The sequence below is a fragment of the Pleurodeles waltl genome, chromosome 8 (genome assembly GCF_031143425.1).
Source record: "Pleurodeles waltl isolate 20211129_DDA chromosome 8, aPleWal1.hap1.20221129, whole genome shotgun sequence".
In the NCBI taxonomy this organism is placed as follows: Eukaryota; Metazoa; Chordata; class Amphibia; order Caudata; family Salamandridae; genus Pleurodeles; species Pleurodeles waltl.
Genome location: NC_090447.1, coordinates 1,246,193,141 through 1,246,219,535, shown reverse-complemented (window position 1 = coordinate 1,246,219,535; position 26,395 = coordinate 1,246,193,141). Strand labels below are relative to the sequence as shown.

Below are 26,395 nucleotides of genomic sequence, written 5' to 3'. Positions count from 1 at the left end.
TATAAAACTTGGGCAACCAGAATGAAAGATCCCTGCCATTTAGGGCCTGGTGAAAAAGAGTGGTTGAGACACTTGGCCTCCCAGAGCCAGAGCCTGGCATCCATAAAGATAAAGATCTGCATTCCAGGACCCCAGGGCAGATATGGAGGAAATTTAGGGGAGACACCTGTTGTTCAAAGGAATACCCTTCGAGCCACCCCCACTTCAAAGGTTTTACTTATTATAAGTAGGGGTACTCAAAGTCTGCAATTTAGAGTACCACTGACTTGGGACCAGTGCATTTGGACCGCGTGGGCCTCCTGTCAGAGGAATCTGGGTGCCCAGGAGGATAACTTTTCAAGGAAGGGGAGCCACACACCTTATACCTATAAGAGACTGGCCTGATGCTGATTATCTGCTGCTGTGTGGAATCCAGAAGTGTCTCGCAAAGGGCAGGTTGGCTGCCCCCTGCACTCTGCAAAGGTCACAGGGCTATCAAAGACCTCCTGAGAGGGACATACATCATGATAGGTAATATCTGGAGAGCGGTGCCCTCTGGGTGTACATTGTGCCGGACTCCACCTGGCAGGAGCGGTGTATGTGTGGACCAGAAATTATGTCTGGAGACTGGGTGCACCAGGTGCGGGGTAGCAACATATTGCTCACACTGCTGGTATGTGGCCCTTCAGCATGGGGACCACTGCACCCCGAAATGGCGTGTGAAGTGAACAAATCACTGATGCAGGACCCTGCTGGGGCCTCGTTGAGGTTGAGTGGGAGCATTTCTCTTGTTTGACCCTTCGCTGCATGCTCATTGTTTGCTGTGCCTGTTCATAGGTTGAAACCTGTGGAGGTGTGGGTACAACCCGAGTGTTTTACATGGCTTAGTATTGCACAACAGAACTTCGGTCTAGTGTGTTCATCTGGAGAGTCCAGTGCTACAACAGTCATAGCCTACTGGACAGAGTATCTCAACCCAGAGGGGCATGGAAACCAAGTCTGGAGCATGGCACTGAGCACTTTCTACATGGGATTGGACCTGTGTGGGGCCACCGGAAATTCACAGGCACCAGACAGACTATCTCCAATCCAGAGACACAGAACTGGTCACTTGTTGTGTGAAACTTGAAGTGTTGAGGGCGTGTCGAGTCAACACACCCTGATGGAGTCTCTCCATTCCGGAGGTGCTAAATTTGGTTACTATTTGGTAACATTAGAATGTCTGGCAGAGCTGGACGCCTCCGAGTCTAACGATTGGCCCTGGTGACTATCCCCCTGTATTTTGCAGACCTCTGAGTGACCCCGCTATTGGGAACCTGAGTAGCTCCTACTTAATTGTTTACTGGCTTTTGTTTTTCCTGTCCCACACCTCGGCCCTGACACCTGAGGATTTGTGACTTAGTCGTGAGCAGCTGGGTGCTCAGGGGAAAGTTACTATAATCTATGGGGTTGCGGTGGAGTGAGGTTAACTTGAGGCTGGTTGGCAGGTGGAGGGCAGGTTGGGACTCAGAGGGGGTACAAGTGTATGAGAATCAACTTGCCAGTTATCAGGGCACAGCATAAGGGTGCCGGATGTGAGTGCAGACGAGAGTGTGTGCATGTGTAACAGCAACAACTGATACCTGGGCCCATGCATAGGTGCAGGGTAGATGTGCGGGAGTGAGACTGAGCTAGAACAAGTGAGTGCTGGGGTTGCATTATGGTGTTGCTGGGTACTTAGGCTCTGCGATGGAGTTTATAAGGCAGACATCACAATTTACTAGCATGGCTGAGGCCGTGGATCTAGGTAGGAGTGTGGCTTACTGTAAGATACATTGTGCTGGTACTGTCAGCCCTGGTTACACCCTGGATTGCACGTGTTACACTGATCGGGGGTACTGTGAGGGTGGGCCTAGTGCTGACTGTGGGTGGGCACCTTATGGGGATGCAGGGAGGAACTGAGCGGTTTCCTCAAATGTATATACAGTGATCAATGGTTAAAGCAGTGGGACCTATTATTGTGTGTTGCGGGAATCATTGAGATTCACGACCAAGTTTACATTGAATATTATTGATATAATCTAGGTTTTACACCTTCTGATTCCCAATCAAGAAGAATTCTCCACTTGCAAGGATGAGTTCTCGACCTGCGAGAAATCACCTAATTAGTGTTGTCACTTTTGAGCATCAGGCTTCTTACTTCTTAGTCCGATAACCTCTTATCTCTTTGACAAAGCACATAAAACATAGCAATTGCAGTTCAAAATATGATTAAAAACATTTTCAATAGAAATGACAAATCAAAATGTGCCCAATATTGACGCATCACTCTATTGATACTCATACCTGTCAGTTTCACTAGTTCTTCAACTGCTATTGTTTCAAACACTGCACTTCATCAGCCTTCTCAACTAGGTTCTAGGCAATTGGGCTTTATCTAAATGTGGGCACTTTTTAAATACTGCAGCCTATTTCCCTTGCCATACTAACCTTACCTCTGCTACCAACTTTCTGAGAGTGCAGAGAATCCTACATTTATAAAATACCTGCAACTCTTAGACACCGAGGGGGGATCGTTGGAATGGGCTAGAAATAAAAGCTGAAATTTTCAATTACAATACACGACAAATATACCTTTCAGAAGTCAATAAGGAGAGTTTTAGTTAGAATTAAAGGTCTTATTCATCATAAGTTTAAAACTGTTACTTTATTAGTCAAATAAGGTTTACAGATCATTTGCATAAAGCATATCCTGCAATCTATCCCCATTCTAGTATTCTAAATCAGTAGTAGTAAATCATTTTAGTCAGAAAATAGCAAAAGGGAACAAATATCTGTGAGGCAATCTGGGTAATGAAGCTAGCAGTACTCATAAATAATAGTGTAACAGACTGTGCTAGAGAATAGTCCAGGCAGAGAGCAAAGTCTGTCTGCGTCTCACAGTCAAGAGCTCTTAGAGAGAATAACCTGAATCTGAAAGTGTGATATCTGTTCTTTCCCTAGTACACCTTTTATAATAGAATGCAATAGTATACATTTTAATACAATTGTTTTAGATAGGATATTAGACAGCCAATCACAGGCAATTAAAGTGTGAGACGAGAACAGTTTCCATAGAGATGGTAACTTTCAACAAACAAAGCTGTAATGTAAAACACATTTAACAGCATTTCTACATAAGATGATATTCTAAAATATTTTCCCAGTCGTCCTGGTCTCTGAAAGAAAAGACACTCATGTAAATGTTATTCACAATTAGCTTAGGTCATAATTATTCTCCCATCTCCATCCACTAAAGCCTATTCATAAAGATTAGTTTTCTCATCCTTCAACCGACCACTAGGCACTCTTGTAACATTTCCTGCCCCATGGTCCTGCATGGAGCCTCCGTAGCAGAGACTGACTATAAGATGCAGAGGCACTCAGTCTGAGGACACCCAGGACCTCACTGAGGTGTTGTGATCGGCGTACACCACACAGTTTGCAGGGGGAGATGTGTGGGGGGGCCTGAGGAATAGCTGGCCATTTGCTCTCAGCCCTCAGCTGCGCACCAAATGCTGCTGAGACCCTCCTTACCCTATGTGTAGTTCCAACAGTGAGGACAACATACGGAGTGAGGGGCTGCTCATCCGGCAGACTCCCACAACATCAGGGAGGTATCAGGTTCTTCCAGCAGGGTTAGACATATGATGCACTACGAGCCTGGGAAACTGCCTGTCTTATTCTACCCACACCCCTCGACTACCTGCCTGACATTGTGAGGACAGCTCTTGCACCTTGGTCCTGAGGAATACTCCCACCACAAGCTGCACCAGCAGTGACTAAAATTACTGTACTCCTGTGGACTAACACCAGGGAATTCTCTGGGGCACTGTGACTGGGTAACTCTTGATCCCCAGTGGCTGCTAGCGGGCCTGCTCCGCCTCCCTCTTCCTTCGTGGGATTGCCATACCCCGAATCCTGCATGATGGGGCACACTAAGCTGCCTAAACCAGACCAGCCATATTCCGTCCCATCAACCCTACAGGTCAGACAACAAAATCTGCGAAATTAAGCACCATTCTTCACATGATTGAAACCTGTCAACTTTCCCTTGAAGCCAAGGTTGACTATGTGACAGTAGATTTTACTCTTCTACAAGGTGATCACTTTAAAATGTCAGATAGAGTCACCAGTCAGAGAAGACTCTGGTTGACACCTCAAACCACTGACCGACAAGCCCAGGTGAAGTACCTCAGAGAACAAGTTTGTTTCCTAGAGGCTCAGGCTGAGGATGCGAAGGCCACTTCTGCTGCAAAGAGTTTTGAATCGTGACCTTGCGGAGGGCCGACAAACTGAGGACTTCTTGGAGACCTGGATTTGTGAGCTGGTCCTTGGCTGACAAACTGACCTCATATATTTCAGTGGAATGAGACCACAGGGTGCCCAAGCTATCATAGCCAGTATCCCACACTATAAAACTGGGACACTATCCTGCATCAGGCTAGACACCAATCCCCACCCTTAGGTACAACTAAAGAATTCTTGTTTTTCCTGACTACACACTGGCAGTCCAAAGATAGAGGACCTCCTTTTTGGGAGTCAAGCAGGGACTTAGAGACCTGGGCCTTTCATATGCCCTGCTCTTCCCAGTGAAGCTCAAGGTCATAGCTGATCAGAAGACCCACATTTTCACAGACCCACAGGATGCCTGGGAGTGGGTTGAGATGAGGGATGCTTCCTCTGCGACATGGTGTCACAGGGCCCCTCCCTGCAGTTACTCCAGCTATTTGGTGGGGGGTAGGATAGTTTATTTTTTAGGGCGAAGGTTTAAGGAAGGGAGGGAGGAGAGGAGGAAGGATCAGGAGAGGAAGCAGTGAGATAAGTGGGGTTGGATTTAGTGCTTAGGGTAGGTGGGAGGGTCGGGATAGTTTGTTTTTAGGGGCAAGGGTGAGAGGGTTTGGGGTAGTTTTTTTTAGGGCTTAGGGTAGGTGTGGGTTGGGATAGTTTACTTTTTAGGGGCAGGATGGGCAGGCAGGGTAATTTATTTTTTAGGGGTGGGAAAGATTTAAGGAGGGGCAGGAGGAGAGTAGAGGAGGAAGGATCAGGAGAGGAAGTGGTGAGGTAAGTGGGGTCAGATTTAGTGCTCAGGGTAGGTGGGAGGGTCAGTAGTTTTTTTTAGGGGCAGGGGCGAGAGGGGATGGGGTAGTTTTTTTTTTAGGGCTTAGAGTAGGTGGCGGTCAGGGTAGTTTATTTTTTAGGGGCAGGGTGGGGAGGCAGGGTAGTTTATTTTTTAGGGGTAGGGAAGGTTTAAGGATGGGCAGGAGGAGAGTAGAGGAGGAAGGATCAGGAGAGGAAGCGTGAGGTAAGTGGGGTTGGATTTAGTGCTTAGGGTAGGTGGGAGGGTCGGGTAGTTTTTTGTAGGAGCAGGGGTGAGAGGGGTTGGGGTAGGTTTTTTTAGGGCTTAGGGTGCATGGGTGTCGGGGTAGTTTATCTTTTAGGGGTGGAGATGAGGATGCAGGGTAGTTTATTTTTTAGGGGTAGCGAAGGTTTAAGGAAGGGCGGAAGGAGGGAGGAGAGAAGAGGAGGAAGGATCAGGGAAGAATGTGGTGAGGTAAGTGGGGTTGGGGCAGGGTTTGGGGTAGTTTTTTGTAGTAGGGTGGATTTAGGGCTTAGAGTAGTTTATTTGTTAGGGTTATGGGTGGAGGGGGTCAGGGTAGTGTATTTTTCAGGGCTTACAGTGGGTGCGGGGTCAGGGTAGTTTAGTTTTTCGAGGAGGGGTGGGGGATTGGGATAGGTTTTTTTAGGGCTTAGGTTAGGGTGAGGGAGTCGGTATAGTTTACTGATTAGGAGTAGGGATAGGTTTTAGGGCTCTGCGTGGGTGGGGGTGTCAGGGTAGTTTAGTTTTTAGGGTGAGGGTTGGAGTAGTTTATTTTTAAGGCTTAGGGTGGATGATGGTTGGGTAGTTTAGTTATTAGGAGTGGGGGAAGGTTTTGGGGCTCAGGGTGGGTGGGGAGTGTCGAGATAGTTTAGTTTTGAGGAGCAGGGTTGGAGGGTTTGGGTAATTTGTTTTAGGGCTTAGGGTGGGGGTCGGGTAGTTTAGTTTTTAGAGGTGGGGAAAGCTTTTAGGAGTCAGGGCGGTGGGGGTGTCGGGGCAGTTTAGTTTTTATGATTGGGGTGGGGAGATTGGGGTAGTTTTTTTTGTTAGGGCTTAGGTTGGGTGGAGGGGTCAGTGTAGTTTACTTATTAGGAGTGGGGTTAGGTTTTAGACTCAGGGTGGGTGGAGGGTGTTGGGGTAGTATAGTTTTTAGGGGTGGGGTTGGACTAATTTTTTTAGGGCTTAGGATGGATGGGGATTGGGTAGTTTATTAGGAGAGAGGGAAGGTTTTAGGACTCAGGGTGGGTGGAGGGTGTCAGGATAATTTAGTTTTCAGGGGCATGGGTGGAGGGTTTGGGTAATTTTCTTTTTAGGGCTTAGGGTGGGGGGTCGGGGTAGTTTAGTTTTCAGGGGTGGGGAATGTTTTAGAGCTCAGGCTAGGTGGAGGGTGTCCAGGTAGTTTACTTATTAGGGGTGGGGGCAATTTTGAGCCTAGGGATGGGTGAGGGGTTGTGGTACATTTTTAGGTTAATAGGGGGGTTGTATGACAGAACCATGCATGCCCTTTCCACATATGCCTTTACTAAGCATGCTTTTACAACGAAATTCGTTGTAAAGTCATGTGTGATAAAGGCATGCATGGAAAAGATGTGGTCGTGGTTCTGACCTCGTTGTTAAGGCATGCGTTGTTCCGGTATGCGTGGTTCTGTCATACAACCAACTGATGTCTTCAGGACCACCTAAAGCTCTGCTGCCACATGCTCCTTTCCTCCCCGTGTCCACCTGTGCCCGATAGCTGATCTTATGGGAAATACAGACAACATTATTCTCATATGCTAACTGCCTTAGTCTGGTAGTCCCCTGCATGGCGCCTCTTCTATCAGCCATTACAGAATCCTAGGCTTGCTCTTGGCTCAAGCTGACACCTAGCACACCCAGACCCCATGCTGGGGTTGTTACAAAGTGGTTTGAATGATAGCCTATAGACTTGTCGCCCTTTTACCAATACGCTGTTAGTATCTAGTTTTATTGTTCACAGTATTATAAAAGCATCCCCTCCTTGGCTACATCCTTCCCACTCTGAGGCCTTCTACTCTGGGTAAATTCTTTGCTCCCTGATGCCCCACCTCTGCACCTTTCAGGTTATGTCCTGGAACATCAAAGGTACACAAATGCCTGCATGCCACAACAAAATTAACTCCTTCCTCAGATACAGGTTTGTTGATATAGTGCTGCTACAGGAATAGCACTTCACACACGAAGAAGCAGAGCCTCTCCAAAGGCAACGGAGGGTTCAGGCATACTGTACTAGTTTTTCACACTATGCCAGAGACACTTTCATTGGGCTCTGGTGAGGAATTTCCTTCCAGGTTTTGTCCCATGAAATAGTTCCAGAGGGTCGCTTCATCCTCCTAGAGGCCAGACTGGACTAGTTGACAGTATAAACTTCCCCAACTTTGATCAAAACAACCTCTCTGTGCCGTCTATCTGCCCATTTGGTGAAGTGGGTGCATCTGCCATAGGTTTTGGGAGGGGACTTCAATAGCATCTTTAATTTTTCCTACGACCACTCTCACCCTCCTCTCCCAGCATCCTCATCATTGACCACTGTTTGTAGTCTACCTTCTTGGCACCACTAGTGGTCTCTCTGTATTGCCTGGCAACACCATAACCCCCATACTAGACTATACTAATGTTTCTCCCCGGAATACAACCTCTACGCCAATCTCAATCAGATAGTACGCTTGACCTCAATTTGTTCTTTGGCTTCTTCCCCTGAGTACTTGAGCAGAGAAATCTCCAATCACAACCCCCTACTGATGGGCATGAAATCAAGGTAAGCCCCCTCCCAGATCCCCATGCAAAAGCTACAACCTTCCACATTGAAAAACACTATGAGGGTAGTTAGGGTGAGAGCAGCCGTACTTCCGTTAAGTAACAACACAAGTAAATAAGAGAATCAGTGAGAATAAGACATTGGTGCTCGATGGGTCGGGTGCCTAACTCCCCTAGTAGGCACAGAAATGCGTAACAGGTACACAATGGAAATAACAGCAGAATGACCCCGGCACACAGAATCGGTGTAATCACAGTTCAAAATGTAGGACAAGTGTCCCTGGTGTTCAGGTTCCGGACGTGAGTAATAAATCCGAATAGTCCTCAGTTGGTGATGCAAGTGTCTTTATTTGAAGGCCCAATTTGCCATAGGTTTACGTAGTCATCAAAGAACAGCCAACACGTGTTTCGTCACACAAGTGACTTTTTCAAGGCTGGGCCAGTTGGCCAGGAAGGTAAGTATTGGGTGAAACCGTTAAAAGGAGTTGAATGGTTGGTAGTGAGTATGACCGATCCAGTATATGTCGGTAAGCAAAAGAAGCCTTGATAAGCCTTAGTTGGAGACCCTGGTGGGTTGATAAGCCGGTCGTGTACTGACGGTGAAGCGCGTCTCAGTGAAAAACACAATCTTTCAGACTATAATCGCCAACCAGTTTGTGGACTATTTTGACCATAACAATGGCTCCACCACCTCCAGTGGCTGGGTGGGAGCCCTTTAAAATGGTCTTTAGGCAGTCTTGTATTCATGACATGTATGGTGGAGCCTCTTGAGGGAATTAACCCAGGCAGAGCAGGCCTACATTGACATGAAGTGTCAAACGCTAGACAACCCATACCAAAGACCCTCCCTGACCCAGATTTGAGAACAGAAGCCTCAGCTGCTGGGGCGCTTCTGCTGCCTTGACTACTGGGCCTGTGTTGCCAGATCCCACTCAAAAGAGGACAAATCATCCTTCTTTTGGCCTGGCTAGTAAATAATGGATTGCAACAGCCCCCAATACTGCAACTCCGATGGCCAGATGGCACTATCTTTTACTGTCAAGAAGATATCCATGAGGCCATGATGGCCTTTTATGTCTCACTTTACTCACTGCTCTGAAGCGCCCCAGAGGCAGATGTGCAGAGATTTCTAGGCACTGCGTCCAATGCCACACTCTCCATGTTTGAGAGACCTGAGATTGATGCCCCTGTTACAGCCGCTGACATCAAAGTAGCAGTAATGGAAATGGTGACAGGGAAAACACCTGGTATCGATGAGCTCCCTGCATAATTCTATATATAATATGCAGCCACCGTAGTTCCCCAACTGGTGAAGCTTTTTGATGCCTCAGTGAATCTGGACACCTTCCCGAAACTCTCCATGAGGCTCTGTTATTTTCTCTGCTTAAACTGGTAAAGGAACCTGACCTCTTATCTTTCCAATTGCTATCAGAAATGCAGATTATAAGATAGTTGGGTGGCCTCCAGCATCCAGTGAGCTCTCTCTTGGCCCAGACCCGCAAGCCTGGAACATATTCCCTAAACCTAAGGCTGATGTAAGAACACCTAGACATTGATGAAATTCTGAAAACTTAACTCAGTTCTCGCTGGTCTATAGTCCTGTTATGGTTGACAGTTGAACTTTGTAAGACAGTTAAGAAAGCCTAAAACAATATATGTCAGTGATCTGTGAATCACTGGATTCACACAGGTATGAAGAACAACAAAACTAGATTCAGAGAGAAATATTCAGGTGAATCTCAACAGTAATCGCATTCCAAGGGGAATCCTTTGATCAGCTTGTTACGTCGACAGCTCATGACTTCAGATTAAGCAGCTCAGTTGTGTATCCCTAGACCTATCTTTAAAGGGTTTGGGAGTAAAATTAAGGTGAAACTCTCCACTCTTTCTCTAGATACCACTTTAATTGGACCCAAAAGATGTGGCTTTTTGAGTATATCCCGCTGACAGCTCATGTAAGGCACAAAGAGTGGGGACCTAGGTCTAATAAAGATCCATGGTGAGCATGTTTACCCCTGCTGTGGAGCTGATGACCTTAAATACAATGTTGGATGGTGATGATGTGAGAGAATGCATAGTGCGCTACAGGTCTATGGCAACACTGATATCAACTGTAAAGAGTAATTGTAAGAAGGTCTGGACTACCCATGAAAGTGGGCCCAAACATAAGTAAAATGTGGGTCCACCAAAGCAGGTTGACATCAAGGCTAACATGAAATTGTTTGGTGAGGTATTCATCATAGGGATTCCTTGTTCAGTGGGTGGTTTTTGCCACATGTTCTGGTCAGGAAAAGAAGAAGCCATTTTCTTAGGAACACTTAGAGCTTATGATGTGGTGGGGTCACCACTTATAGGTACAGATCTCAAACATTCCATTCATCAAAGTCAATGTTTCCTCCTTGGTCCAAGAGTAGTAGAAGGTGGGATAGTCATGCAAAGACATGTAATGGTAGATGCCAATAGGAGTTGCTTTATTTCTCACCTCCCACTATGTGCACATTTGATCAATTTGTCCACTTTGTCTGATGGAAATATTAAGGGGGTGACTGCTAGAATGCATTACAATGCCATAATAATAGTAGATTGTATTCAATTTTTGAGACAAATAACAATAACAGCAAAGATCTAACTGTAAATCTATTCACTGAGGACTCTAAATTCCTAGTGTACCCTCACACAAATTACAACCCATTCAACATATGGATATGGAGATTAAATAGGTAGAGGAAAGGAAGATGCAAGCTATAGTGGTCTTAGTTCAGTTTTATCTGCTGCACTGTAACACTGTGGATCCCTTTACTTTCACACAGAGACATCGGCTGCTGCAAACAGCTGGTATCCCCGTTTGAAGGTTCAGGAGAAAGTGAGGAAATACTGGGGCAACCACATTAGAAATTTCCAATTGACTGGTAATTTTTCATTTTTTATTATAGACTGTATTTTTTCTATACCCAGAGCTCTGGGTAACCCCAGTACCAGTAACTCAATGGTATGGGGAACTACTGGTCCATCATAAGCCACTTATGATGAGGCCATAATGCTGAAGTTTCCTCCCTAACCAGGATTTGTGAGCAAATGACTTTTTGCTGAAAAAGGAACAAAACAGAGCATGCTGATCTATAAAAAAGAATAGAAACAATGACGCATCACCATTTAAAAATGTTGTGTTTCTGAATCACGCAAGCTACCCAAACTCATAGTATTGGTTATCCGAATAGATATACCTTACTGCAGTCACAGAATTGGTTAATCTGCATAAAATTACCTGTCCAAGGTCACAGTATTGGTTAACCTAAGTAGATGGTTTAGTTAAATGAGTTAGTGGTCTAACTACTTCAGGATAATTCAGAAATTCTTTTGTGTGTGAAAGGTGATGTGACTGTCATCCCTTTGGATTTAATCAGAACCCTATTGATGCACTATATTTGTGCAGCCAAACCAAGGTGCAGTGGTCAAAAGAGGTAAGGAAGATAGCCTTCCTATAACATATGTTGCCCCTGGCCCTATGTTCCAGAGGTTTAAGCCCTGGCATCTCAAGAGATCTTTACAACAGTTGGTAAAGATCTCTTTGTTGGAGAATGCAATAGGACTAACTTCAGAGATGGCTGATGCACATGCATGCCTAAAATTGGAGAGCAGATCCTGAACAGGTCTGATGTCATAAAATCAGATAACAATAAGCTAGTTTTCCCTTCTCCCAGAGGGCCATATTTATCATTTTTTCAGGCACCTTGCTGCACTGCATGAAAGGGAAAGAACAGGAATGTGCAGTATCTATCAAGATATGGGGCATTCCTGTTCTGTCTTATGCTCTGGACCCTTTTGGCTGCCTAGTGCCAACAAAGCAACCTTTGCACCATGGGACACCTTCCTACACAAAAATAATCCTTTCCGGCTTTTTCCTCTTTCTGTATGTGCTGCAGAATGCACCTCATGTAGAAAGAGAAAAACAAGGAGAAATAAAGATATTTCTCCTTGTTATGCCTCCTCTGGGAAGGTGTAGTATTTTGATGCATCCCCAGGTCTACCAACAAATCTGAGAATGCGCCTAATTCCCACACTCCACCCATGGAAGACATCACTGGGGCAGAGTAATGCAAGGCAGTGACTTGCGCTGTCTTATGTTACTCCAGATTTATTAAGCCATGCAGTGCCACGCAAGGTGGCCTTGCGTGGCTTTGTAAATGCCATTTTAGGTTTGGCGTCACCCTGCAAACCCTTGCGTGATGCATGGTTAATGTAAAACCTTTGATAAATCGGGCCCTAAGTGTTGAGCATAAGGGAAGCCCCAAAAAGAGTGGCATTCACATACAGACTAGTGGCAGGTATTTCACTCTGAAGAATTTATCTAGGGACAATAGGAGTTGTTGTATTGTCTTGAGGTAGACACAGGCAGATTAACCTTATGAGCCTCTTAAGATATCACTAGCACCACTATGTAAGCTAGCATATCTTCATTCAAATGAACGTAATAATGGAACCCCAATGATTGGATGTTGCCCAATAAGATGTTCTTTACAATTCCAAATGAATATGACTAGATCATATTGAATCTAGCTTCTTAATGCTCTACAGACTGGAGTCTTGATATTTCCATTGGAGCCAACATGTAGAGGCAGTGGGTTTGAAGCCATTTTTCAAAGATTACACATATCCTTAATCCACTCCTTTATTTACAGAAATCATTCTAGGTGTGAGAGGAATGATACTGTCCTTGCTAGGGAAAGTACCTTCCAACACAAGCATCGGACCTAGCCTGGTTAAGCATGTTCATAGATGATATTCTGCTCTTTACAAGGTTCCCACAATTAGAAATAGTCTGGATGACAAAATGCCATATTCCATGATCTAATTTTAGCATGTAATTTGTTATAGGGTTTTGAGGGATATTTGTAAGCAACAAATCTTTTCACACAGTCGACAACTGCTCACCAGTTGCATACAAACAATAAACACACATGGAGATAGTGGGTAGACTGGTGGAACTGGTCATAAATAGAACCTAATCACTTTACATCCTCTTTGGGCTAGGATATATTTCAAAGGAATTTTTGGGCCTGACAATAGGCTTATTTTGCTATGTCAACACAGCAGTGAAACACTGCACACACCTGCTCTTCAATGGCAGGCCTGAGACATGGTTAGAGGGCTACTTAAGTAGGTGGCACATTCAGTGCTGCAGGCCCACATGTAGCATTTAATTTATGGTCCCTGGGCACCTGCAGTTGAATTTACTAGGGACTTGTAAGTAAACTAAATATGCCACTTGGGGAATAAGTCAGTGTTACCATATTTTAAGCAGAGAGCACAAACACTTTAGCACTAGTTAGCAGTGGTAAAGAGCACAGAGTCCTAAAGCCAACAAACAAAGTCAGACAAAATAGGAGGAGGAAGGTAAAAGGTTTGGGAATGACCCTGCAGAAAGGGCCACGTCCAACATTGTTCATTTATTGCTGTTTCTAAGTGCAAACTGTATCCTTGTATCCATCTTACATGCGAGGATGCATTTGTGCTAAGAAATAGCATTAAATGTAGAAACACTCTTCTCGCATAGTTCTGCAACATCTTGTGGCAATCTGAGGTATTTCTGCATGATTATGCTGCACAGAATGATGCGTGCTACACCCACCTGTAATGCATTGGTTCAAATGGGATAAACATTAATATGACCAGCAAAACTAGGACTTCATAATCTTAGATAGGTGTGAAGATAGTTATCCTTCTAAGATGTATACCCGAATCTGTGTTTGATTGCACAGTGTCAAGATTGCATTTAGTTGTCTGGGCTTCAGACGCTAATAATGTCAGACCCGGAGAGGAGATGCTTTTAGCCAGAGCGAGAGAGAGAAAGTGAGAGGGACAGATATGTACAAGTTACTTACCTTTGATAATGATATATCTGGTAGAGACATATTCTAATTGCAGATTCCTTACCATAGAATTTCCCCCAGGTGTCAGACTGGATCCAGAGATTTTTCTTCAAGCAGTACCCCTGCGCGCCGTCAGGTGATGTCAGTCTACTCTGCGGACGTCGTTGGCATTGTGGTTGTGATATATTTGTGATATATTTAGAATGAGCTATTTGTCTCCAATTTAAAATAAAAAATGTATTTTTATTCTTAAACATAATATATTTTTTTGTTTTAAAAACAAATGGAGATAAGTCCAACTGGATTCAAACCCCCAAATCTCAGTGTGAAGGTCACAGACCTTCTCAATGGGTTATGTTTTTTTTTTAGCCCTTTATGTGCTTTCTGGGATGGCGAGGGAGCCTTTTCAGTTCCTAACTATTGTTTAAAATTATTAATTGTTTTGAAACATTTTTTTTTATAGCAAATAGCCCTTTATGGGCTACCTGGCAATGCAGGGGAAACCTTAAGGCTTTCCTCGTGGTGCCAATGCTTCAGCATGCAGGGAGATGCTTTGAAAGCACCTCACTGCTTGCTGAAGCATTTCATCTCTGTCCCCTGCACTTGTGCAGGGGACAGAGATGAAACATTGGATTTTGACAGCGGGACCTGGTTTATGTGGTTCCCCTGTCAGTGGGGAGCTGAGGGCCCCCCTGCATATTTTAAAAAGAAAGCCCTAGGAAGATGGCGTTCCCCAGGGCAGCGGTGGGCTATGGGGCCCCCACCATATTCGTAAAGGAAAGCCTTGGGGAGGTGGCTGTCCCCAGGGCTGCAGGGGCCGTGAGCCCACACACAAATAAAAAAATGATAGCTCCGGGAGGTGGTGGTCCCTGGAGCTGTGGGGTGGACGGGAGGCACCCCTACACTAAATTTTTATTGCCCCTTGGGACCTGGCCCACCTAAGGGGGCTATAAAAAAACAAGCGCTGGAGCCCGCGCTCGTTTTTTTTAAATGTGTTTCTACAAATTTGTAAATATTGCGAACTTGCGGCCAAAAAATAATGATAAAAAATACTTTTTTGCTCTGAGAGGGTCCCTCTAGGTCCTTCTGAGACCCCCCCTCCACACCTAGAGCTAAGGGGTCAGGGTGTCTCTACTCTGGCCCCTTTTTCTTTTGTTGCTGGTTCGAATTGTTGGCAGCCAATTAGAGTAGGCATTTCCCTTCGTGACCAGAGATATACAAATTTTAATTTCCCTAAATTACCACCAGCCTTTCCATGGTAGTCAGACAGCCATGAAAAGGCTAGCAGTAAGTTGAGATGGAATCAGCCAGGCGGTGCTGAGTTCAGTGCGGCCCTGGCTAAATACAACTCAGACTGCCGTCACTCCATCTGGAACCATGTTCCTGGCTGGAACGTCGGTCTCCTGGTGCGCTCGCCCACGAGAGTTGTAATGTGGCAGTTGGACACCCACAGTTTAAGCGGTCTGACCGTCACCATGAGGCTGCAGTCCTACGACCGCCAGCCTTGTAATAAGGCCCTTAATTTTTCAAATACTTACAAGTACACGTGCATTTTTTACCACAAGTCTGTCTTAACCATTCATGCCTTTACAATGAAATGTGTTGTAAAGGCATCAGTGGTAAAGGTATACTTGTGGTAAAATTGTTGCAAATTAATTGTAAAAACTTTTGTTGTAAAGACTTCCACAGTTCTGCTGTTGTTAATAATGCTGTTTTCCTGATTTACGATTTATATTGGAAACTGAAAATGGGTAATATGACCTCCCCTTTTCCTTCCCATCCTTTATCCTCAATTTTCTAGTTGGAATTATGAGTGGAATGTTTGTTGTTAATTTCTAGGGTGACTAACAAACTGTGATCCTCTGTATTAATAACATTGTTGATTAATTAATGTAAAAAAAACAGAGAGTTTTCAGAGTGGGCCAATGTTTATAGAATAAGGGTCTCAGGACTCAAAAGAAAACATTATTATGAAGGCTTTTATTAGACCTGTCAGCCTTAAGGTGGTCTTCTCCCAACCTTTTTGCCTCCTCCCTACTTTTTTGCTGAATTACGTTTTGTTGGTTTTAGGAGTCTGTACACTTTACCAGTGTTAATGTGCTTGTGCTCACTCCCTAAAACATGGTACAATTCGCTTATACTTGATTGGCATACTTAAATTACTTATAAATCCCTGGACAATTGCTATACCATACACCTAGGGCAGGTCATTTAAATGCTACAAGTGGATCTGTAGCACTCATTGTGCCACCCACTTATGTAGCCCTTGAAACACCTCTCAGGCCTGCCACTGCAGCCTCTATGCAGCTTTAAACTCAAATTGCCAATTTGATGTGGCAAAATAAATACCTTGCTGGACCTATAACTACCTCTTGATACATATAAGTTACCCCTAGGGTGCGCCCTAAACAGCCCATAGAGCAGGGTGCATTGCATTTAAAAGGTTAAACATGTACATTTAAGGTTTATATGCCTTGGTTTTGAAAACGTTCTAAATTCGTTCCTCACTACTGGGGGGCCTACTCCTCCGATTGGATAATACTGGGTTACCAAATTACATTTAATAAGTGACAATGTTAGTTTGGATTATAAGAAAACAACAGTTCTTATTAGCAAAAATTCAACATGGGAATAAGATAAAGCAACAATGGCTGTACATAACATAATTGTTCAAAAACAAATTACGAAGAAGCAGAGAGTAGGCAAAAAAGTATGCAAAAAGTAATTCATTTTAATCTAAATATACTCAATGTACACAGTGTCCCACGTGAAAAGAATAGAACCAAACAAAAAACACAATGCATACAAATACCAGAAAGAAATAACAAACATATGTGTTCCTTAGAATGACAAACAACCATATAAGTATCTGAATGTGACAGGAAATTATAATAAATCCTTTCCATTGAGTCATTCAAGGGAGTTCGAAGGTTGGTTTGTTTGGGTTAATTAGGTGCTAATGGTGTTTTGATGCAGTACAGGACTTTAGGTCTCATCAAGACAAACAGGTATAGGGACACCTATAAAACAAATAGGAAAAATAAATTACTACTCTGTAGAGACAGGAGGATAGGTGTCATTCTAGATAGTAATGGACACTGTATACTAATGGTATCCTCCAGGACTCAATAGATAGGCAACAAAAAACACCCCCAGTGTCCATAAGGAGAATTTATTACTCAGGAGGACCCCCAATAGAAAGACTTTAGAGAAACAGAAATTGATATTAAAATTAAAATTAAAATGAGGAGATTTAGATGAAGATGTCTTGAAATCTGGGGATGCACATTTACCCCCGAGATGAAATTGGAATGAACAAGTGTGCCCAGTTACTCTTGACACATGAGCAAATATGAGAATCTTCTTCATGCAGTGGTTGTAGTAATGAAAACGCAAGTCCAGCCTAGGGAAAGCATGGCAATTTGAATTAGGATAGGGATATCATTAGGAGGCGCTTTAGACATGGGAGGGGTTTTCTCCTAAGTCTCAATGTAGTCCATGCACATCATCACTGGTGCCCTGGCTCGTGAATTTGTCCCCCTCCCCGAGCAAAAAGGATCACCTCTTTCACTGCTGCCATTGTCCCCACAGCAGAAACCATCCGTTGGACACCTGGCCCCATCCTCTACAAGGCCCATGCACACCACTGATCATGGATTGAGGGCTGCCATCTTGAATCCCACTGAAGAGCTAGGGAGTTCTTCTGTTGGTTAATATCTTGGGGCTGACAGTATCAAGCTTCACTGAACATGAGTTGGATTGCAGAGAGTTGCTTCTCTTACCAGTGTGTTCATAATCGCCCCAAGGTATCCTTAAGATGGAAGGCAGCAGCTATGTACAATGGATCTATGAGGAGCTCCAAGGAGTGCAACTAACCACACTTCCCGGATCCACTATCTTTATAGACTACCATGGTTTGACTTTGTTGCATTGTTTCATATTGAATTACCATTGAGTTCTGATCCAAAGCTGTGCTTTACACGGAATGATGGAAGAAACAGAAAAAGGTTCTAGGATGTAAATATTCAGTTGACTTCTGGAAGGCTATTACTAGATCACTCTGCTTAGTTAAACCTTGCTGCTGAAAATGGTACACCTGCTTTATCCTTGCCACCCCTGCTTTCTTTTTGTTTTTTTTTATATTGATTTTCCTATTACCCAAAGCTAGGTATAATTAGCAGAAATAAAGCGTATGTATATGACATTATTTGCTGATTGGACCTAGCTAGAGAGCAGACACAAGGCTGGTGGATAGCCTGGTTCTGCAAGTGACAAATAGAAACCCATGTTCTTCACAAGCAAAGCTCGTCATTTTTTTATTTGCTTGAAGAAAATATGTTGAGACACACCTTCGATATTCCAAGTCACACACACAATTGTGACCAAAGTATTATAAAGAACACTGATATTGTTTTAATGTATGAAAATTTATTAAACTCTGCAATTAATATTTATTTACAATTGACCGCGGATACAACTGAGGTAAAAATATATGTGAGGTATAAATATGATTACAACATAAACAATGTCCTTATATTTTGGATTCCTTTTGGCAAGATATTTGAACAAAACACTGTTATGGATTGTTACACAGACATTCAATGCATATTTCTAGGACACGTATTGCATTTACATTTGACACAACAGCTACAGATGCTAACACAAATTTACCTGAAATCTTGTGAACATGTTACAGCAGATAATTCGGAGCAGGAGCATAGTTAGGGATATCACCAGACTTTTTTTTTGTAAATATTCATCATTGTCTACTAAAATTGACTTTTGTTTTTATATTGAGGACCAATGAAGGAGAAGACATTTTGACACCTAACACTCTTATTCTTGTAGGGCTCGCATTCGTACATCTGGAAGCTGAAAACAGAGGTATGTAGAAAACATGCTATTGGTGGTATTTAGGGTAAAAAGGTAAACATTGTGAATTTGTGGGCTCTGACAGGGGTGCTCTCAACTTCCCCTATAATGACCCGCTCCATCAAACTTCTCAATCACGCCTGTTCAGCAAAGAGCCGGGGGTCTTTCAATTTCTATGCAGCAGTACAGAAAAGTGAGTCCTGTCATGCATAGTTTAGAAAAATTAGAAATGCCAACTTAATAGTAAGGTAATCTGGCGAACTTAATCTAACTAGTGGTACAAATGTGAGAAAATATTAGCTAGATATTATTTTCCCACTATGTATTATAAAGAGATGACACTGCATTAATCAGACCACTACCCATTTTGACCCTAATCAATGAAGGCAGAAAGTAGATTTTACCAAGTCATTGCTATTTTTATATAATTTTGAGTTCTGCGGAATGCAAGGACCTTTTATGGGTCGCCTTTTCCTTTTTATTACAATTGCTTTCACTTTTATTGAAAGCAGCTGCTTAGGAATCCTTCACACATGCACCTCGCCCTAAAACAACTGTTTTCCTGAATCTGCGCATTATCACATACCGGAGCCATTTTTTGCTTGTATGAACAAGAAACACAACATTAAATAGCTTCTGAAGAGACTGGGAGCCTCATTCAGAATTTTATGGACAGTACTCCATCACAAATGAGACAGATATACCATCCCTCCAATTACAGGTACATTGTAATATAATCACTTGTGATAAGTCGGATGCAACATCTGCCACCTTTGAAACAGAGTACCTGCCAGGCAAACTCAAACGCTAAATCGGTCCCTTGAAGCCTAAAGATGCAGTATGGATTGGGAAAAAATGCTTCATTTAATAGATGAAAGTAATCTGCATTGATCTGTAGACTATTTGTCTTAGTGATTTTATTTCCAAGTCTGAGAAAACAGACACGGGGGTTATTACAACTTTGGAGGAGGTGTTAATCCGTCCCAAAAGTGACGGTAAAGTGACGGATATACCACCAGCCGTATTACGAGTCCATTATATCCTATGGAACTCGTAATACGGCTGGTGGTATATCCGTCACATTTGGGACGGATTAACACCTCCTCCAAAGTTGTAATAACCCCCACGGTGTATGCCGTCCACTACAGACATCAGATTTGCATCTTAGGCAGTTCCTTCTTGTTCTTATTGGGGGTCTAGATCCTGAGAAATGAAATGACTCAGGACAGTAGAACTATACAGGACTTGTTGAAAAATTAGTTTCAATGAAGTTACAAAGATCGCTGTATGGAAAAGGCACGAAACGGAAAACCAGGAACTGATATCTGTTGAAAACATCTGAAATATTCTATGAAATATACTCTATAAAGATGTTATTGGCCAAAATCAAAGCAGTGACATAAGAACATGCTTGATGATCTAGCATTATAGCTTGCTGCAGATGGCTACTCTGGCAGTTAAGGGCCCTCAACGCGTTGCATGAGGAGGGAGAGGGCACTCAACAACCAGCATAGCCTGGGGCACTAGAGCAATGATCACATTAGAACATTTTTCTCATATAGGGTATAGTGTTCTATATTAAACACGGAGAAACAGAAAGACAAAGACTGAAATATTGGCCAGAAGCTCTAGACCTGCATTATTAACCCTCTGCACTCCATTGTCTCCAAAGGAGCTCTCAATAATGCAAAGCTCTAATACACCACATTGTCGCATTTGAATAATGTAATTCATTTTCTGCTGTTCCAGTGGACTAATCATTGACTTGGGTTTGAAAGTTTGTGTGTGTTTGTACACGTACAGACATGAGTAAGGCATAAACTCAATGCTCCAGATTACCACACTGGTCATCTGTATTGGCAACAGAAGTAAAATAAACACTGGTATGTAGGTAAGTACAAATGTAACCTAAACCAAAGAATCAGAAGTGCTAACAGCAATAGGGGACAGACAAAGTCATATTATGACATCAGAAGGGGTGTTTGAAGGAGTAGACCGTCGTCTTTTGCCACAGTCAGCTCCTGGGTGTCATTTCTTTCCTTGTTTAGATTAAGAGAATGTGTGAAGACTGGTAGGTTTCTGGGTTCCAAAAAACGGCAGATTTGTTAAAAGGGACCCGTTAACCATTTTGATTCTCCAAACTTGATGGCATATTACATGTTCTAATTCCCTCTGGAGGATTTGGTGACCAGTGTGTGTGTTATTTTCTGGTGAACAGAAAACTACTGTAGACTCCATTTAATTTTCAGATATCTCTCGACTGCCCCAAAGAAGCTTATCATTGCAGAAGAGGCGCAATAACACTGCGTGAGTAATAGTACTCTTTGTGATTCATGTGAATGGCAGTGAGGACAAGTCAATAGCCTAGACTTGATGATCTAAACCATTTATAGCACAGCAAGGACAGATGGGAGGATGAACATAAGAATAATAAAACTTCAGGGAGCGGATGTCTTTGGACACGCCAAATTATATACAAAATAATTACTTTACATACAGTAATATATTATATGTACAGTATATAGCTATATAAATATATACATACCACATAGATCATTTTATGTACAATAATAGTACGCTTCTTAGAAGCATATAAATATAAAAGTGACCCAATACTCAGATACTCTGTTTATTGTAAAGTCCCAATGATAAAGCTCTGAAAAGTTAAAAGCCTGGTTCAATGAATGATATGAAAATTGTGGGGTTTGGACAGGATGTTTTTTGACTGAGAGCTGGTCTCGGCGACGGTCCGATTTCAACACCAAAGCTACTCGAGGCATGAAGACTCTAGTAAAGTCTTCACTTGGGAATAGGGTTCCATCCTCGTTGGACTTCATGCAGTTTTTCATGGAAAGAGCTGTTAGATTTTTGTTTCGGGGCCTTCTGTAACCAAAGGCTGAAATGAATTCCTGATCCTCGCCACCTCTGCTGCACACAGGTGACCGAAACCCTTATTGTACCATTCCAGACAATGACCCCTAAAGAAAAAGAGGAATAATTGTTAGAGGACATGCTTTCCTTGCATTTCAAAACCAAGAATACCTACAGCAGCCGTAGTAGAGGAGCACACCTTAGATACAATCACATCTTCATCAGTAAGTCACAGAATACCACAGGGATAATCTACAGTCTGACCACCGAGATCTACATCGCTAAACTATCACACATTTTCATCATGGTTCCATAAGTAGTGCAATGTTGCTTTTAATGTACATACCTGTCCTCACAAACCAGAATGATCACCTCACAAGTATTTTTTTTATTTTGTGGGGTCATGAAATGATTACTTTTTTAATTGCAATTAACAGCAGATATTTCTAACACACTTCATGAGTGCATAATGTTTTCTCAGTGTTAAGAGGCAATGATAAAGGAAAAAAGTGTCTAGAGTAAAAGATTTGGAGACCCAGCTCTAAAAAATATAAAGATCTATAAAATGAATTATTATGTAATCTGAGTACATCCAAGATGAAGTTCCTTTCGAGACGGATCTTCTGACAGAATGTGAAATGAAGGAACACCTGCAGAAACAATATGTATTTCTCTGCATATTGTAATGTGGGCTGGCCTAAAGGTGGCAAAAATTAGAAGATTGCATTAGGAGACTCTTTTAAATATGATTGAATCGGGGAGAGATGGACAGCCGTGATTTCTCAGGGCATTTCCAGATGGTCTTTAGCATATTTTCCACAACCAAAGATTTATCTTTGGTAAAGTTCAGTCTTTACAAAAAGTACAATCATTTATGGCAGTTATACTACAGCGATGAGGTTTAGATGGCAAAATCCACCTCTCCTCAGGAACATTTTGCCATATCTTATTACAGGAGGATTCTGATGTCACAATACCTCCTGCCGCACAAAACCTGCTCCTGTCTTCCTTCGATGACTGAATGTGAGGCGATGTCTGGAGGACAATCAAGTTCTCTGCCAGTGTGCCAATGTCATGGCATGTAACAAAATTCTACTAGAGATGGCACACTACTGAGCAGTAAATGAGGAAACATAGGTAGAAAATATGTGCATATGATGCTGTTTGGGAATGAGCTCTATGGAAGGGGGTCAAAAACTGTGTATGGATGGGACATGCTATCGGGTATTTTGGATTTTAAAAATGGCACTGTGGGCTTGCAGGGCATGGCATAAAACACCAGTGATTTTGAAGGAGGAGGAGCATGAAACTTAGGATCCAGAGACGTGAGGGAGAGGGTGCTCACATGCACACAGAGACTGGCACAAACAGAATGCCAGCACAGATCACATTACAGTGCTCAATCGTGACGCAAGGCAAGAAGTGTGAGTGATAGCAGATCAGTATGACTAACATTAGGTACTCACTTGAGGTCTATCCTAGAGATGTGTGTTAGCCGTGATTTCCCAGAACCACAGGGCTCGATTAGATACTGTGAATCGAGAACAGCAGCTCGCACTCCTCCCATCAGTGGGGCTTCTTCATGATCCACTGAGATGGCTACCATGGTGCACATTCCTTTGGGCAAGTCTGTCCTCCATGTCCTTATGAAAGATAAATAAAAAATATGTTAGTATTACTTTGGAAAGAGCTTCCGGAGCATGACTTTTGCATTGTTGCTCATATGGATTGTACTTTGTGTAGATTACCAGGCAATAAGGGAAATGTTTTCGTTTCATAAGGAAAGAAAGGGGTCAACCATGCTACAAAAACTTTTCTTGCCGCCAAAACATGAAAGCAGTGAATGAGAGAACACACATTTACCCCCTTGCGCTACAATTGTTACGCTTGTACACTGGTATAATAAAACAAAAGATAATGACAGTAGACATCTGACTGTTCGGGACACACAATTATGCCCTCAGTAAAAGGCAGGTATCCTTTCAGAAAAAATACTCTTTGCATGTTGTGCCACCTATTGTGCTTCTGAATAGCCAGTAACTATCAGAATCTAAGTGCGGGGCTACATATCTGTGCATAGATATAAAAGCTCATTACATAAACCTGCCTGTAGGAATTTTAAAACCACCCCATGCAGGTACCATGGTGCACTGTCAAAATCACACATTTGAAGTAGTGTAAAGCAGTAACTTTATGCATTGTTCACATGCAAATCAGGACAAACAAGTGAACATCACAGCACTGCACATTTTAAATTACCTGTTTAAAATGTCTACTCATCTGATAGGCAGAGAACCATTACAGGACATGTGTTACAACATATTTGTATGCACCATATATTAAGGGCCTGATTAGAGTTTGACAGACAGGCTATTCTATCACAATTAGAGTCAAATTAAGGTAAGAACTCAAGCTCTACAATGATCTATTTCCCCCCACAACCAAGGGAACTCTGAGTCTAGTTTAACCTTCAGGGGTGGGGTCATTTATTTATCAGTGGCCATTGATTGCAAGGCATGGTGGTCACCAAAGAGGAATGGCACACCCTCACCCACAAAAAGTTGGTTAGGGTGCCACTTATGATGATGGACCACAAATATTAATGGAAAGGTTTGATGACTTCCTACTTACCACCTGAACATGTATTGGGCAGACGTTGAATTTTGCCAACTCACACTAAATATGGTGCATGGCTGGATGCTGCACAAGATGCCACAGCTTTGTAGAGCCGAGAAGCATGCCCAGCACCCAACTTTCTTGAAACCACAGACGGGTTTCAACATCGGAACATGACGGCCTCAGGATAATGGCCATTTTGTGTTGTTTGCTGCAGGAGGGAGCAGTGTATAACGCAAGAAGCGTTTTTCACCATCAGGCAGCTGCCATTTTAAAACACCTCATACATGCCTGAAGTAATTTGTCTCACAGCACAATGAATCCGTGCACGCTTCCCCACATCTGAATTCCAGCTGTATTCCTCAAATGGATTTATTTCTGCATTTCTACTAAATATATCCCGTAATATTCTGACTTGGGCTCATTATCATTATTTTTTATTATTTCTTTCACGGAGGCAGTAACTGTGCTCAAACATTATAATTGCCCCAAACTTTTCTCATAATCATTTCTGCCTCTTTCGTCCAGTATTATTATTACAAACCTGCCAGTGTTGTTATTGTCCTATAATTCTCGCTTCTTTGTTTTTCATGGGAAAGGCACATAAACCTAAAGGCAGTCAGTCACCTTTCTCCAACACGTTTGACACCTCCCTACGGGTTTTGCGCACCTGTCCAACAAAACCTTCTTTACCACAAACAGTCACCATGGAAAATGCTTTCGAATTCCTAAAAGAATGCTCCCCGCCCCCTCATGTTACCAACGCAGTTGCAGAAAAATCACCTAATACCACTTCAGTCAAACTGCCAAAAAAAAACTTGAATCTTCCTCAAAATCGCATTTAACCTTGGATGACATCATGGAAGAATTAGGAGCCTTAAAACCAGTTATTATGGACACAAATCCATCTCTACAATGCATAGAGGAGATGTGGTCAATACATGAGCAACGTATTCCAACTTTGGTCCAAAGAGTTAGTAATCTTGAGGATGACAACAAGGATAACTGTAAAATCTCCATGGAGACAGCACACCTTAAAAGTCTCACTGATATTTTGGAAAATAGAAACAGGAGAAATTGGTATTCCAAAAGGATCAGAAGGTTCCAACATGATTGCATTCTTGCTAAAGGCGATACCTTAAATTCTCCATTCGCCTTCTTCCTCAACTATTTCTATTCAATGTGCGCGTCGTTTAGGTCCATGGAATTCTACTAGCACTCATGCTTGGCCCAGAGTAATTACCATCCTCTTTCTACAATTCACTGATTTGATGAACATTTTATCTGAGGTGTGAGAAGGTAGCCTCTTTCTAGCCTTGTTACCCCCACTTTTGGCCTGTTTGTGAGTGTATGTCAGGGTGTTTGTCACTGTTTTCACTGTCTCACTGGGATCCTGATAGCCAGGCCTCAGTGCTCATAGTGAAGACACCATGTTTTCAGTATGGTTGTTATGTGTCAGTGGGATCCTGCTAGTCAGGACCCCAGTGCTCATAGGTTTGTGGCCTATATGTATGTGTCACTGGGACCCTGTCACACAGGGCCCCAGTGCTCATAGGTGTGCATGTATATGTTCCCTGTGTGGTGCCTAACTGTCTCACTGAGGCTCTGCTAATCAGAACCTCAGTGGTTATGCTCTCTCATTTCTTTCCAAATTGTCACTGACAGGCTAGTGACCATTTTTACCAATTTACATTGGCTTACTGGAACACCCTTATAATTCCCTAGTATATGGTACTGAGGTACCCAGGGTATTGGGGTTCCAGGAGATCCCTATGGGCTGCAGCATTTCTTTTGCCACCCATAGGGAGCTCTGACAATTCTTACACAGGCCTACCACTGCAGCCTGAGTGAAATAACGTCCACGTTATTTCACAGCCATTTTACACTGCACTTAAGTAACTTATAAGTCACCTATATGTCTAACCTTTACCAGGTAAAGGTTAGGTGCAAAGTTACTTAGTGTGAGGGCACCCTGGCACTAGCCAAGGTGCCCCCACATTGTTCAGAGCCAATTCACTGAACTTTGTGAGTGCGGGGACACCATTACACGCGTGCACTACATATAGGTGACTACCTATATGTAGCTTCACCATGGTAACTCCGAATATGGCCATGTAACATGTCTATGATCATGGAATTGCCCCCTCTATGCCATCCTGGCATTGTTGGTACAATTCCATGATCCCAGTGGTCTGTAGCACAGACCCTGGTACTGCCAGACTGCCCTTCCTGGGGTTTCACTGCAGCTGCTGCTGCTGCCAACCCCTCAGACAGGCAGCTGCCCTCCTGGGGTCCA

The 26,395-nt window shown here is 43.1% G+C and overlaps 1 protein-coding gene across 4 annotated transcripts in view; it reads right to left on the bottom strand.

Moving 5' to 3' along the window:
* Positions 1-18,148: 18,148 nt before the first annotated feature.
* Positions 18,149-26,395, bottom strand: part of STARD13 (StAR related lipid transfer domain containing 13) — a 769,773-nt gene continuing 761,526 nt past the window's right edge. For all 4 annotated transcript variants that reach the window (XM_069205550.1, XM_069205553.1, XM_069205552.1 and 1 more), the window contains 2 exons: positions 22,950-23,126; positions 18,149-21,590 (listed from right to left, as the gene is read on the bottom strand). In XM_069205550.1, coding sequence (XP_069061651.1) covers positions 21,473-21,590; positions 22,950-23,126 — 295 coding nt within the window. In that variant the 3' untranslated portion in view covers positions 18,149-21,472. The remainder of the gene's footprint in view (positions 21,591-22,949; positions 23,127-26,395) is intronic.